At 46.3% G+C, this 16,845-nt stretch overlaps 1 protein-coding gene across 3 annotated transcripts in view; it reads right to left on the bottom strand.

Annotated features, from left to right (window-relative positions):
- Positions 1-16,845, bottom strand: part of FBLN2 (fibulin 2) — a 196,363-nt gene that overhangs the window by 45,570 nt on the left and 133,948 nt on the right. For all 3 annotated transcript variants that reach the window (XM_034775540.1, XM_034775539.1, XM_034775541.1), the window contains 2 exons: positions 12,420-12,549; positions 1,868-2,054 (listed from right to left, as the gene is read on the bottom strand). In XM_034775540.1, the coding sequence (XP_034631431.1) occupies positions 1,868-2,054; positions 12,420-12,549 (317 nt within the window). The remainder of the gene's footprint in view (positions 1-1,867; positions 2,055-12,419; positions 12,550-16,845) is intronic.

Raw genomic sequence — 16,845 nt, forward strand, 5'->3', positions numbered from 1 at the left:
GGCACTTCCCCTCCCGGGCTCCGGCGGCGCAGGGTCCGGAGGCACGGGGGCTGCCCGAAGCCGGTAGCTCTCAGGCAACCCGGCTCTTAAACAGAGCCGAAGAGGAGCAGAGCCTCCAGCCGCGGCGGCTCTGCTCCTCCCTGACTCTTCGGCTCTGTTTAAGAGCTGGGCTGCTGAGCGCTACCGGCTTCAGGCAGCCCCTATGCCTCTGGACCCTGCGCCCCCAGACGGGCACTTCCCCTCCCGGGCTCCGGCGGCGCAGGGTCCGGAGGCACGGGGGCTGCCCGAAGCCGGTAGCGCTTGGGCAGCCCGGCTCTTAAACAGAGCCGAAGAGTCGGGGAGGAGCAGAGCCGCCATTTTCCCGGACATGTTCGGCTTTTTGGCAATTCCCCCCCGGACGGGGGTTTGACTGCCGAAAAGCCGGACATGTCCGGGAAAAAGAGGACGTATGGTAACCCTAAGGATAGTCCAATATGTGTCAGTTTTGGTTCATCTGCAGTTTGCAAACCTTATTCAAGAGGTTTTGTTTGCATCATAAACCAGGGACCAGATTGTTTGGAGCAAACTCAGGGCTTGGCCACATGGGGACTCTAGGGTATAAATCTACAATGCACCAACCTGCTGCACACTAAGTCACTGTGTGGACCTAGCTACTGTGCACTAAATGTCCTGCAGTGTGCTTTGACCTACTGCAGTCAAAGTGCACTACAGAGCTTGCAGTGCATGGTAGCAGAGTTCAAAAGACCAATTAGTGTGTGGCAAGCTAGCATGATGTAGATTTATACCCTGACTTACCACACACTGTCTCCATGTGGACAAGCCCTCAGTTTTGTTTTGTACAGTTGCTACCCCTGTATGAGTTGCTACCCCTATAAAAAGCACCCACCCCCACCTTTACCTTTGCAGTCTTCCATGGGAATGACCCACTGACTTTCAGCCATTCCAGCACCGGTGACTCTGGGGAGCCCTGAGAGGCAGCTCCACCAATCTCCTTTGGTATTTTGGTAGGGCCGCTACCCGCCAATTTTAAAAGGATCTTTTGAGGGCTCAGAGCTGCCCATCTGCCTATGGCAAAAAGGCAGTAAACAGATTGCACTGCTGCTGCCATTACGTTTACTGAGCCTGAGAGACAGGAACCCCCAGCCTCTTCAACACCATTTGGTAGGGATCTACTTGCTCCTGCTGAAGGTGGACTCAAAGGAGAGGACGGGGAGGAAATGTTGCTAGTGTTGCTCTGCATTTTGAACAGGCAAGCCCTTTTTCAGTGAAACTATTCAGCACACCCTGTAGAAACTACTTGGCTTTACAGTCAGTGTTGTGACAAACAATAAGGAAGCAAGAGGACTGAGAGCTTGATTAAGGCCTTGTTGGCATGGAGAGTTACTCCTGATTAACTCCAGGTGTAGATGCTCTTATTACAGAATAAGAGTGTCTTACTCCAGATTTGCCTAATACAGTGGAATTAATCTGCTTTAAATTCACACCCTACCTCATTCCAGATTAACTTTCATGTGTACACAAGCCCTAAGCATTAGTAAATATTTCCTGCACACAGAAAGGAACAGTCAGTCCTATCTGGCTCAGTGAAAGCTTTGTGGATAACCATTCTGGACATTCTAATAGGCTGCACCGTCCAACCTGGTGGCTAATGATATACCAGCAGATAAGTAGGTATCCCAAGTTCAGAAGCATCTAAATTTTCAGACCCAATTCAGGCCATCTCTGGTCCAAAGGAAGAGCTTTATTTTCAACTGAAAGTGAAACCAATTATACTGCCACAGTATCACATTTTTTGTTTTGTTTTTTGTCTTGAATGGAGAAACCGCTTCTCTGTACAACTGCCTGTAATTAAAACCGGGGAACCTACTTCTCTCAGGTGTCTCTGTTGGCAGAGGTTCGGGATGCCTTTTTATTTCTGGAGGAATAAGATGATCTTCTCCTTCACAGCAGGATAGCATCACGTGGTTGCAGGGATAGCCGAGATTTGGGTTGGACTCACAGGTTTGCCCCTCACTTTTTACTCTCAGTCCCAGAGTGCAGCAATCACAACATTGCTGTAAAGGAAGGAGACAATTAGCAACCTAGGTTTTTTGTGTCCTGTGTTATACATAAACAGAGATGGGCCCAAGCCCCAGAACTGGAGTTGATCTGAACTTCCCCCAGGAGCAAGGATGTCTGAATCAAGGGTTAGGACAGGGGTGGGCAAACTACGGCCCATGAGCCATTTTAAGCCGGCCCTCGAGCTGCACCATGTGGCTCAGCCCTACTCCAATGCTCCAGATGGGGCGCAGGGTCGGGGGCTGCACCACACGGCTCCCGGAAGCCGCAGCATGGCCCCACTCCGGCTCCTACACGCCCCAATGGGAGCTACAGGGGCAGTGCCTGCGGATGGGGGAGCATGCAGAGCTGCCTGGCCACGCTGCCGCATAGGAGCCAAAGACGGGACATGCCATTGCTTTTGGGAGCCACTTGTGGTAAGCGCCGCTCGGCGCCTGCACCCCCCGAGTCTCTTCCCCTGCCCCAACCCCCTGCCCTAGCCCTGATCCCCCTTCCGTTCTCCAAACCCCTTGATTCCAGCCCGGAGCACCCTCCTGCAACCCAAACCTTTCATCTCCAGCCCCACCCCAGAGCCCACACCTCCAGCCGGAACCTGCACCCTTCCCGCACCCCAGCCCCAGCCCTGATCCCCCTCCCACCCTCCGAACTCCTCAGTCCCAGCCCAGAGCACTCTCCTACACCCCAAACTCCTCATCCCCAGCCCCACCCCAGAACTCACACCCCCTCCTGCACCCCAACCCCAATTTTGTGATCATTCATGGCCTGCCATAGAATTTCTATTCCGTGATGTGGCCCTCAGGCCAAAAAGTTTGCCCATCCCTGGGTTAGGATTTAGCCAATTACAGAAATGGGATCCTCACTCCCTGCTTATTTTGGCCTGTCTAGTACGAAGAGGGAACTGAAGTTGGATGAATGTTAAAATTTAGCTGCAATGTGGGAAAATGACTGAACACATATTGGAATCTGCACATTGAAGGCACAATATTGCACAATCGCTAAAGATAATACCAATTCACAAATGCCCAAATGAAGTGAATTATCATTATCACATAATTAATATTGATGTCAATGTACTACCCAGTCTTTTGCAATGAATCCTACACACTAGCCTACACAAGAAATTAGCCAGCTCTTAATAAGGGCTCAAATAGCCAAGTGCTAGTTTGAGATGAGGTTAGAACAGCACTGCTCATATCAACTTTTTCTTTCACAATAAGATTGTTAATTTATCACAGGAGGTGATGGTAGTTACCCCCATGGCATTCAATTTATGATCCCATTTGCAAAACCCTAAACTTCACTACAACACACTGAGCACTGTACTTACCAAGTCCACAAATGTAGGAGACGACTGAGGGCTAAATTGTCCCTGGCCCTTACATCAGTTTATAATAGGGGAAGGGGGTATAGGGAGCTGTCCTCCTTTAGCACTCTGCAAAAGCACCAGGAATGCTCAGGTGAACAGAGACTGCTCCCTCCAGACACCTATTGTCCAGCAAATGGACTCTGGCTTTGGTATTCCCTGACTCCCCTGAACACGGGCCCACATAGCTGATGGCTGCAGAGAGGGGGTTAGGAAACAGAGGCCAGAATGCATTGCTAAGAATTGAACTCGTTCTCTCCTTCCATGGGTGCATCTAAAAGGGATAACACAGATTGAGTGCTTTCCCTGCACGCTGGGGAGATGGGGGAGGACTCGTTCCTTCTTGGGGCACATCCCTCCTGGAGTTTCCCTTGGGGTGGGTGATTGTACTGCCTTTACTCAGGGCTATATGCAATTTCCACAATCAGGTCATAAAAGTGCATTAGACAAACACCGAATCCTATACATGTTTAAGATCCCTTTTTGAGCATCACTCATGTTTAGGCATAATTAGCAGCTAATCAAGCAAGGAAGTCAAGGAGCTAACTCACCCTGCTACACAGACCATCAAGAGATCATATGTAAATGAAGATATGAATATTAAATAGCTGACCTGACACCTTAATAAGTACATTTAGATGCCCACATTCATAGTGAATGGTTATAAAATGCTTGACAGCGCTCAGAATCTCCCTTCCTCCAGATGAGTGATGAGACTCAATATGTCCAGTTCTCATTTATACCTCTGCAACCCCACTGAGACTGCCCATATGAACTAAGACCAATGATTTCAGTCTAGTTCAGCTGCAGACAGCAATCAACGGCATGGAACAGAAGCCACATGTAAACTGGCACCAGCTGACAATGTAAGCAGAAATTCCAAGAACTGAATGGGATGAAAACTGAACTAAGCTCTCTCTTCTAGAGCTGGTCGCACCAAACCAGTCTCCTATCAAAGGCTGGTTTCCTCCCAGCATCATGCTGTGCCATTCACATACCATCCCTGTCAAACTTGGACTTTTCATCAGCACTGTTCCCACTATGGACAGGGCTGTAACAGAGAATTTTGGCTTTTAGGCCTTCCTCCAAAAGACCCACAAAATGCACTGCATGGAACTCAGTTTTTTCTGCATCTGAAGAATGAAGGGCTGAGTCGCCTCTGTGAAGATTCAAACCTGCAGTTTCAGGGAGACGACATATTTCATACCTGATGTTCAGGCCACAAAACCGTTCCCCCTCTTTGCTCACTCTACTCTCTTGTCTTCTCAGCCTTTGCTCTAGCACATTCATGTCCTAATGTGGCTTACACCGCTATCTATTTGTAAGAGCTTCAGAAATTTAATAGACAATCAAACACTGTACACAGCTGCACATTTAACAGCCACAGAGAAAAATCCAAAAAGATGTATTGGGCCACCTTTTCTAAAGTGAAGTCTGTTCACACCATTTTTTTGTGTAGGCACCAATCTGTAATTGCAGGCCCTACTCCTGCCATTGACAAACTAGCCTTTGGTACACAGCAGCTTGAAGTATTTGTCAAAACATTGTTTCCTAACAAAAATGGCTTTTCAACTAAAACGTATTTTCATTTTGTTAGCAATGATCTATGTTTGGTTTAAAACAAACAAACCCCTTATTAATTACTTTGAATGGCCACTATGAATGACAATGAATAGTTATGGGGCCAGGGAGAGGGAGTGAAAATGACTCTACTGCGAGGTAGTTAGGCCATGCACCTAGGATATGGGAGACCCAAGTCCAAATCTCTGCTCCTATGACTAACTATTTATCAACAGTAGAACTGCTTCAACAGTAGAGGCTGAGACAGTCCCATACCAGGATAGACTATAGCCCAATGGCTAGGACACTTTCCTGCAATGTAGGAGACCCAAGCCCAAAACCCTTCTGTACATCAGGCAGGGTCATCCACATCAGAGGTGAATTCTCTAACCCACCACTGAAGCTGCCTCTCCCCAGGACTGTTCAGGGAATCTAGTCTTCATTTGCTTTTTTCATAAATGCCAAAATCAAAATGAAAAATTTTGAGTCAGGCTGAAACAAAACATTTTGATTTTTTGTTTGGCCGAAACTATTTGGCGAACTTGGCATGAAGTTGCAAATAGTTTTGTCTCTACAAAAACTGCATTTGTTGGCAAATAACTATTTGCTGAAAAAAAAGTCACCCAGCTCTATTCATTGCTTCATGTTCTGCTCCTCTCCGGAAATATGATGTCTGGAAATGTTGGTTAATTGTGTTAGACTACAAGATCTTTTGAAGATCTTTTTTATATTCCCTGTAAAGTCCTTACACTTAGAACAGTTAAAAAGCAATAGTCATAATGGAAAGAAAAAAGATATAACCATATAGTTTTCCCGTTAGCATTTTCTGTGATGCGACCAATTAAAGGAGAAGTGTTTGATTATAATATTGTTGAAACTTCTTTCTTAATTTTCAAGAGATGTGATTTACTATTATTATTCATTTTTCTTTCTGTTAGCAGCAACTATATCCTAGGAGCTGTGCAGACAGAATAGAAAGGCAAAGCTCCTGCCTTGAAGAGTGTAGAGTTTAAAATCACTTCATTTGAATGAAAGCATTACATTAATGTCTGCACAGCATGGATTCACAGTGCTGAGGATTGCAAGTTTTACTACAACTAAGATACAAATGATAGTGCAGAGGAGAATTTTGCCTTACATCTAAACTAGGAGCGCTCCACTGGCACTGGGTGACCAGATGTCCCAATTTTATAGGGACAGTCCCGATATTTGGGACTTTTCCTTATATAGGCACCTATAACACCACCATCCCCATCCCGATTTTTCACATTTGCTATCTGGTCACCCTACATTGGCATAGGAATATTATACTGGCAAAGCTGCACAGTGCACTTTGTACTGGTAGAGTGAAACCACCCCACCACAAACAAAACAAGCTATATCAGGAAAAGCACAGCTTTGCCATCTAATTGGGTCTACACAAGGGGCTGGTCAGGGATCACACCTCTGACTGACATAACCATGCTGGCAGAAGTCAACATCGACCTGGCCTTACTCATTGAGAGTTCCTTGTATGTGAAGCAAGCACAGTACAGCAATAGTGCTCTGCACTGCATGTATGACACCCACACACAGATCTAAGGCCTTGTCTACACTACGAGAGTAGTTCGATTTTACTTAAATCGAATTCTTGGAATCGATATTGCAAAGTCGAACGTGTGTGTCCACACAAAGGACAGTAATTCGACTTTGTGAGTCCACACTAACGGGGAAAGCGTCGACATTGGAAGCGGTGCACTGTGGGCAGCTATCCCACAGTTCCCGCAGTCCCCGCTGCCCATTGGAATTCTGGGTGGAGCCGCCAATGCCTTCTGGGTAAAAAAAATGTGTCGAGGGTGCTTTTGGGTAACTGTCGTCATCCGTCCATCACTCCCGCCCTCCCTCCCTGAAAGGGCCGTCGGGAAATCAGTTCGCGCACTTTTCTAGTCAGTGACAGCGCGGACGCCACAGCACTGCGAGCATGGAGCCCGCTGCGACCATCGCTGCAGTTGTGGCCATTCTCAACGCCTCGCAGCTTATCATCCACCTTTCCCTGAGGCAGATGCAGATAAGTCAGGCGAGGAGGCTACGGCACCGCGGTGAGGGCCTGAAGTCTGAGAGTAGCACAGACCTCTCAGAAAGCACGGGACCCAGCGCCGAGGACATCACAGTGGAATGTGTCATGTTGATGCCGTGGAACGGCGATTCTGGGCAAGGGAAACAAGCACTGAGTGGTGGGACCGCATAGTGCTGCAAGTCTGGGATGAATCCCAGTGGCTGCGAAACTTTCACATGCGGAAGGGAACTTTCCTTGAACTTTGTGAGTTGCTGTCCCCTGCCCTGAAGCGCAATGACACCCGGATGCGAGCAGCCCTGACTGTCCAGAAGCGAGTGGCCATAGCCCTCTGGAAGCTTGCAATGCCAGACAGCTACCAGTCAGTCGCGAACCACTTTGGCGTGGGCAAATCTACCGTGGGGGTTGTTGTGATGCAAGTAGCCAAGGCAATCGTTGATGTACTGCTGTCAAAGGTAGTGACCCTGGGAAACGTGGAGGCAATCATAGATGGCTTTGCAGCGATGGGATTCCCAAACTGCGGTGGGGCCATAGATGGAACTCACATCCTTATCCTGGCACCGGACCACCAGGCCAGCCAGTACATTAACAGAAAGGGCTACTTTTCCATGGTGCTGCAAGCACTGGTGGACCACAGGGGACGTTTTACGAACATCTACGTCGGATGGCCGGGCAAGGTTCATGACGCTCGTGTTTTCAGGAATTCTGGTCTGTTTAGATGGCTGCAGCAAGGTATTTATTTCCCGGACCACAAAATAACTGTTGGGGATGTGGAGATGCCTATAGTCATCCTCGGGGACCCAGCCTACCCGCTAATGCCCTGGCTCATGAAGCCCTATACTGGCGCCCTGGACAGTGAAAAAGAATTCTTCAGCTACCGGCTGAGCAAGTGCAGAATGGTGGTGGAGTGTGCTTTTGGCCATCTCAAGGGGAGATGGAGAAGCTTACTGACTCGCTGTGATCTCAGTGAAACCAATATCCCCATTGTTATAGCAGCTTGCTGTGTGCTCCACAATCTCTGTGAGAGCAAGGGGGAGACCTTTATGGCGGGGGGGAGGTTGAGGCAAATAGCCTGGCTTCTGATTACGCCCAGCCAGACAGCCGGGCGATTAGAAGAGACCAGCGGGACGCGCTGTGCATCCGGGAGGCTTTGAAAGCTAGGTTCCTGACTGAGCAGGGTAACCTGTGACTTTTAAGTTAGTGTACAGAGAAGCTGAACCTGTCCCCGTTTCTTTACCCAGTTAATGTTGACTATCCTCTCCAGTTACATACCCCCTTCACCCCCTTCCAACACACGTTTAGAAATAAAATCACTTCTACTTGTTAATGAACACCGTTTTCTTTATTACTGTTTTCGCGGGAATGTTTTAAACCTGGGACGCAGACTGTGGTGGGGAGCGGGTGTAGTGTAGTGACACAAATGACGCTTCTAAACTCCAGGATTGACAGGCTCCGCTGTGGTGGACTGGTTGTTTCAACGGAGCCTGTCACCCCTCCTGATCGGGACTGTGTGTATGGGGGGGCTATGTGACTTTGTGGCAGGGGGAGGACGGTTACAGATCCCCTGCTGCGTGGCTCTGTGATCCAGGATAAGGACCGCCGCATAAGATCTGTAACTGCCCTCCCCCGCCACAAAGTCACAGAGCAACCCACCCCCCACCACAGAACATGAAAACCACCTCCCAGACTGACCGGGGTAACTAGTGACTGCACTGTGTATATGCCCTGCTGCTGGACCTGCCCCCGCCTATGTACCCTGCCAAAGGTGACTGTCCTGTCCAATTACCAACCCCCTTCCCCCCTCCTCCAAAAGAACATGATGGAAACAGTAATTAACAGAAACGTATTTTTTATTAGCAACTACACATGGAACTGGGAGGTGAAACTTGGACGGGGGCTTGTGTGAGGCGGGAAGGAAAGAACTTGTCAAATTTTGGGGAATAAGAGCCTTCTACTACTAGAGCTGTCTGCAGGGGTGGAGTGAGAGTTTGCACGGACTCTGCCGCCCCTCCTTCTTTGCACTTTGGGTGAGGGGGGTATGGGACTTGGTGGCGGGGGAGGGCAGTTACAGATAGACTGCAGCGGGGCTCTGTCCTCCTGCCTCCGTTCCTGCAGAACATCCACAAGGCGCCGGAGCGTGTCCGTTTGCTCCCTCATTAGTCCAAGCAGCGTTTGAGTCGCCTGCTGGTCTTCCTGCCGCCACCTCTCCTCCCGTTCCATGTGTGCTTGGTGCATTTGGGACAAGTTCTCCCGCCACTGGGTCTGCTGTGCTGCCTGGGCTCGGGAGCAGCCCATAAGCTCTGAGAACATGTCCTCCCGTGTCCTCTTCTTCCTACGCCTAATCTGCGCTAGCCTCTGGGAGTGTGATGCCAGGCTAGGTTGTGAGACAGTCGCAGATGTGGCTGTGGGAATGGGAAAAAGGGAGTGAATTCCTCAGAAAGATAAATGTAGTTGTGAACAAAGAACATAGTCTTTCTCTGTGAACAAGACCATGCACAGCACCTATCACATGCGCACTCAGGACAAGGTCGAATTCTCGGCTTTCGCATTCAGTGCCTGGGGTCTTGCACAGCAGATCTGAGAAGCGGGGCAGGACACCGGAATTTGTGTAGCAGGCAGACATGGTAAGCCGTAGACTTGTGGCAGCTTAAAACTTTAATATTAGCACTGGCCTCCTTTCACATTGAAAGCAATGTCAGTCCCTGCTGCCAGCAATCCGGCAAGCAGGAACTCTGCCCCTGTCCCACCCCCTCGCGGCTGTCCCCAGGAACGATCCCTGTATGCTGCCCCTCTCCCGCCTCCACCGCGTGGCTGCAAACCAGCGGTTACAGTTCTGTAAAGGAACGGGCAAGGAGTCCCAACACTAACATTCCCCTACCTAATTCAAAGCAGGTCACCATGAGCGACATCACCCTGATGAGGATCTCAGACAGCGATAAAGAAAGAATGCTTCGGGAAAGCCTCCAAAGACCAGGGCCGTATGCCGCCCTGCTGTGCAGGGTAATGATCCCTGAGTACTTGATTGTCTCGTGGCGCGGAAACGTGTCATACTACGGAGGACCCAATAAGGCCGCTCTCCCCAGGAACCTGATGCAATGGCTTTCCAATTACCTCCAGGAGAGCTTCCTCGAGATGTCCCAGGAGGATTTCTGCTCTATCCCCGGACATATAGACTGCATTCTACCGTAGCTGCACTGGCAGGGACTAAACAGTAGAGCGGCTTGGGCAGAACAATCATGCTAAACCGGACATTGTTAGATTTTTTTTCAATAGTTGCACTGCCCAGGACTGAAACGTTAAGCGCCTAGGGCAAACTAATCATGAGAAACCCATTGTTGTTATTCTTAATATTCCTGTTCTGTTAAAAATAAATGTTTAGATGTTTAAAACACTTACTGGCTGATCCTTCCCCAGATTCTGTGTCCGGGTTAACGGCTGGGGACGGTTGGTAGGGGATCTCTGTAAGGGTGATGAAAAGATCCTGGCTGTCGGGGAAATCAGCGTTGTAAGCGCTGTCGACTGCCTCGTCCTCCTCATCTCCTTCCTCATCTTCCCCGTCCGCTAACATGTCCGAGGAACCGGCCGTGGACAATATCCCATCCTCAGAGTCCACGGTCAGTGGTGGGGTAGTGGTGGCGGCCGCACCTAGGATGGAATGCAGTGCCTTGTAGAAACGGGATGTCTGGGGATGGAATCAGGAGCGTCCGTTTGCCTCTTTGGTCTTCTGATAGCCTTGTCTCGGCTCCTTGATTTTCACGCGGCACTGCGTTGCATCCCGGCTGTATCCTCTCTCTGACATGTCTTTAGAGATCTTCTCGTAGATCTTTGCATTCCGTTTCTTGGAGCGCAGCTCGGAAAGCACGGACTCATCGCCCCACACAGCGATCAGATCCAAGACTTCCCGATCAGTCCATGCTGGGGCCCTCTTTCTATTCTGAGATTGCATGGCCATCACTGCTGGAGAGCTGTGCATCGTTGCCAGTGCTGCTGAGCTCGCCACGATGTCCAGACAGGAAATGAGATTCAAACTGCCCAGACAGGAAAAGGAATTCAAATTTTCCCGGGGCTTTTCCTGTGTGGCTAGCTGTTGTCCAGAGCGTCAACAGAGTGGTGCACTCTGGGATAGCTCCCAGAGCTATTAGCGTCGATTTCCATCCACACCTAACCTAATTCAACATGGCCATGTCGAATTTAGCGCTACTCCCCTCGTCGGGGAGGAGTATAGAAGTCGAATTTAAGAGACCTCTATGTCGAACTAAATAGCTTCGCGGTGTGGACGGGTGCAGGGTTAATTCGATGTAACGGCGCTAACTTCGACATAAACGCCTAGTGCAGACCAGGCCTAAGAGTAGCATATTTGCCTTATTTCTGAAGTAACTAAAGGCCAAAATCTACCCACAAATAGAGTCGTGAAAGTTTCATTGATTTCTCTGCATGTTTCTGAGGGCAGAATTTTAGCTCTAAACCAATATTATTTTGAAGACTTAATCATCCCCTAGAAATGATAAGCCTGCATACCTAATTAAACACTATACCACATAGTGGATGACCTTATATTTTCCTTACCAACAAATCAAGTTATTTGCAACACTCTTGGATGCATTAGAACAGACAGAGCTAATACATTTCTTGATGACACAATGGAATATTACATTTGAGCATACAAACACCTACGTAAATTCTGATCAGTGTTTAAGGAATTCTGAAATCTTCTCTTCAGACCCAAACTGGAGAAATGTGCATAACAAATAAGAGGCCAGATCCTTAGCTGGTGTAAACTGGCTTAGCTCCTTTAACTTCAATAGAGCTAAACTGATTTAGACTGGCTGAGGTTTTGGCACATGGTTCATTACTCAAACCACCAGTTAATAGCCCATCTTTATTTATGAGAAAAAGTCTCTATAGTAATCTAAATATTTGTTTCTTGTCAAATTTTTTGTTTAGCTGGTAAATTAAACTGCTATTCAATAATGTGTCTAAGCTGACAAATTGTTCAGTAATGGGCCTTTCCAATTATATCTTTGATTAAGCTTTTCCCTATCATTTTCTAAAATCTACTACTGCAGATATAAAAACTGAAATAAACTTCTCCCAACCTCTTCCAAATGGAGAAAGTAATAATAAAACAGCAAGTTTAATCTTAACAATGAGAGAGAAACAATACAAATTACCTCATTACAAAGTTTTAGAACTCTCGGGCACAATTGAGCCTGAATGCAATCAACTAAAATATTTAGCTAAGTATGATTTCCATGCCTTGCCCATGCAACTTTATAAATAACTAAACTCCATGATACAAATATAAAGCACAAAACTCAATAAATTGCACAAAACTCAATAAATCTGCATCAGAATAGGACTTGCAAAAGTACCAAAGGGTCTTGCCTTATAAAAAGATCTTCCACAGGTATCGCTTTCATCGGGTCCACACAAATCTCCTTCCTTGGCTGCGATCATGCCAGCAACACAGCTGTTTTCTTTTAAGTATGAGACACAACACTGCTGCTGAGCAATTCTGCAAAGATGGAACAGGATTAAGTGTTAACTGGCTTTCAAAAGGTAGTGCCATCAGGTTGCAAGAATATACAGTAAGAATGTGTGTCACTGGACATAGAAATATATGCATTCCATGACCTTTTTTCACATGTATACTATACTATGTGTGACATCTTGTTGCCACTGAAGTCAATGGGAGTTGTGCCATTGACTTCAATGGAGCCAGGATTTCACCCATTAGATTGGAAAACGTGACTTATAATTAAAGACTTAAGGAGCTCAATCTGTTTATCTTAACAAAGAGCAGGTTTGATCCCAGTCTATAAGTACCTACATGGAGAATAGAAATTTGATAGTAGAAAGCTCTTCAATCTAGCCTGCAAAGATATAAACAAGAGCCAATGGCTGGAAGTTGAAGCTAGACAAATTCAGGCTCAAAATAAAGTGCAAATATTTAACCTTGAGAGTAAATAATCATTGGAATGACTACTCTGGTATTGTGGTGGGTTCTCTATCACTAGACGTTTTTAAATCAAGATTCTATATACTCTCTCTCTCGCTCTCTAGTTTAAACAGGAATTAATTCAGGGAAGTCCTGTGGCCTCCTGGTTATACAGGAGGGCAGACCAGATGATCACAATGTTCTCTTCTGACTTTATAATCTATCAATCAGCATTCAGATAACATAATGCCTGGCACTATATAAATACTATAGACCAATGGATTAAACCTCATTCAACATATAGCAGTGGTGGGCAACCTGCGGCCCATCAGGGTAATCTGCTGGCAGGTTGCAAGACAGTTTGTTTACATTGACCATTGTTTACATTGTTTACATACAGTTTGTTTACATTGACCATTGACCATTGGATCACAGAAACCCCTTTGAGAACTGCCAACTGATGTGCCAAGACTACTCCTGCTTTCCTGCCCTGGCAGCTTAAGACTCCAGCACCCTGTCTTGCTAAGCCAGGCACGCCCGACTGCTCCAACACAGACCCAGGGTCTGAATTACTTGCCTCACAGCTGCAGACTTAACTGAAAGCAGCTTACAGAAGTGTTCTTGCCTTTAACACTCAGATGCCCAACTCCCAATGGGGTCTAAACCTAAATAAATCCGTTTTACTCTGTATAAAGCTTATACAGGGTAAACTCATAAATTGTTCGCCCTCTACAACACTGAGAGAGAGAGAGATGCACAGGTGTTTGCCACCCCCCCCCCCAGGTATTAATACATACTCTGGGTTAATTAATAAGTAAAAACTGATTTTATTAAATACAGAAAGTAGGATTTAAGTGGTTTCAAGCAGTAACAGACAGAACAAAGTGAATTACCAAGTAAAATAAAATAAAACACGCAAATCTAAGTCTAATACAGTAATACAATTGAGTACAGATAATATCTCACCCTGAAAGATGTTTCAATAAGTCTCTTTCACAGACTGGACACCTTCCTAATCTGGGCACAATCCTTTCCCCTGGTACAGCCCTTGTTCCAGCTCAGGTGATAGCTAGGGGATTCCTCATGATGGCTCTCCTCTTTGTTCTGTTCCACCCCTTTATATATCTTTTGCATAAGGCGGGAATCCTATGTCCCTCTGGGTTCCCACCACCTCCTTCTTAATGGAAAAGCACCAGGTTAAAGATGGATTCTAGTTCAGGTGACATGATCACATGTCACTGTAAGACTTCATTACCCACTTACCAGCACACATGTATACAGGAAGACTTACAGATAAACCAGAGCCATCTGCAATCAATTGTCCTGGTTAATGGGAATCAAGATTCCAAACCACCATTAATAGCCCACACTTTGCATAATTACAATAGGCCGTCAGAGTTATATTTCATATTTCTAGTTTCAGATACAAGAGTGGTACATTATACAAATAGGATGCTCACACTCAGTAGATTATAAGCTTTGTAATGATACCTTAGAAGAGACCTTTTACATGAAGCATATTTCAGTTGCGTTCGCATATTTTCAAAAAATCATATAGAGTGCAATGTCACAACCATCTGCAAGCCCGGCTGCCTGCAGCTCCCAGTGGCCGTGGTTCGCCGTTCCTGGCCAATGGGAGCTATGGGAAGTGGCAGCCAGCCCTCGCCACTTCCCGCAGCTCCCATTGGACAGGAACGGCAAACCGTGGCCACTGGGAGTTGTGGGCAGCCGTGCCTGAGGACAGTCAATGTAAACAAACTGTCTCACGGCCCGCCAGGGGATTACCCTGATGGGCCGCGTGCAGCCTTCATGCTGCAGGTTGCCCACCACTGACATATAGTATTATACTCATGTTCTTAACCTTATGGTTTTGTGGTGGACCCATTTTGAGGTGATACAGGGGAAGTAGGGAAAGGATTTACTTTCTCCAGGCAGAACCCTTTATTGCTGGTGACAGCCAATTCCAGTGCCTGCCACAAAGTACAAGAATTGTCCAGTAGGGGGCATCCTGGTAACAGTGCACCCAAAGGGCATAAACTCAATCTTCTCCAACCCGCAGTCTCACTAACATGCACTGGTTGTAAGGGATGTTGCTTTTTAACAGCCAATGGCTAATAGCCAGTTAATTATCCTTTACTGACAGCAAGTTCCAAGCCAAAAATGATTGTCAATAAGATATGTATGATTATTACAACAAAGAAACAAGTCTCCCTGGAAGCAAACTCGCCCCTCCTTTTGTTTTTCCCCCGAGAAAAAATATTGCCAATTCATTTTTTTCCTGATGCTTGAAAAAAAAATTGGAAAGAGATTTCTCATATTCCTGCGCAAACTAGCCCGTGACTGCAACTTGGCCATTGGCCATTCACACTTAAAATGTCAATGGCCAGCCGCACCAGGTTTAAGTTAATATTTACATGCTGGACAATGTATGAATAGTGTTATCAGTTAATCACTGGTCTGTAGTTTTTCCCTTTGTGTTTTGTTTTTTCAGTAATGTTTGCTTCTTGTTTCACTGTGAATTGACAACTAGAAAAAAAACATAGCCGTTTGTTTGAAATTTTAGTGGTTAATATCCAACCATATTTGAGGATTGAATCTAATTTTTTACTGCCATCATAGGACATCTGAAATTTTATTGATGGCTATTATGGCTCTTTGAAAACGTCCAAGAGACCACACTGAATGAAGAAGTTTTTGTGGACGTAAAGCACCGACAATCCAAAAATCATTAGCTGCTGTTAAAAGGCTGAAGTCTGCATGGATTAACGTTCCTCAGAAATATAACATTTTGCCATGAAAAAAAGAGTACAATGGTGATCCAGTGCTATTGGAATTGGAATTGGTTGTTTTTATACTTGGAACTTCTTTAGGGCTGGTCTTCACTACGGGGAGATCAACGCTGCTGCAATCGACACACCAGCAATGCTTAAATTGCAGCAAGGGAGGTTTAAATTGGACATTAGGAAAAAGCTTCCTAACTGTCAGGGTTGTTAAGCACCGGAATAAATTGCCTAGGGAGGTTGTGGAATCTCCATCATTGGAGATTTTTAAGATCAGGTTAGACAAACACCTGTCAGGAATGGTCTAGATGATACTTAGTCTTGCCATGAGGCAGGGGACTGGACTAGATGACCTCTCAAGGTCCCTTTCATTTCTATGATTCATGTAGCTGGAGTAGCGTCCCTTCGGTTGACTTACCCCGGTAGTGAAGACAAGCCCTTAGACATTTCAAGATGGTTTAATTTTGGGTACTGTACCACTGAACCATTAGCGAAGCAGATAAAAGCTTTACATTATGTACTCTTATTTATTTCCTATTCACAAACCCATTCTTAGATGGCTACGTAGATGGATTGTTGGACTCTGGGGCCTTTCTTAAAAATTCACACTGGTGTAACTACATCAATGTATTAAATTGGTGCAAGCCTCCAATATAAACATGCTTCACTGACACAAAGCAGAGTTTGAACCAGTGCAGTTCAACAAGGTAACATATGTCATGGGATAAGAAAGAAGGTCCCTGCAGGGATCTGTAACTGGCTAAAAGATAGGAAACAAAGGGTAGGAATAAATGGACAGTTTTCACAATGGAGAGAGGTAAATAGGGGGGAGGGATAGCTCATTGGTTTGAGCATTGGCCTGCTAAACCCAGGGTTGTGAGTTTAATCCTTGAGGGGGCCACTTAGGGATCTAGGGCAAAAATCAGTACTTGGTCCTGCTAGTGAAGGCAGGGGGCAACAAAACAGATTAAATTCAATGTTGATAAGTACAAAGTAATGCACATTGAAAAACACTCCCAACTATGCATACAAAATGATGGGTTCTAAATTAGCTGTTACAGTACAAGAAAGAGATCTTGGATTGATCATGGAT

Source organism: Trachemys scripta, chromosome 7 (assembly GCF_013100865.1).
Source record: "Trachemys scripta elegans isolate TJP31775 chromosome 7, CAS_Tse_1.0, whole genome shotgun sequence".
Lineage (NCBI taxonomy): Eukaryota > Metazoa > Chordata > Testudines > Emydidae > Trachemys > Trachemys scripta.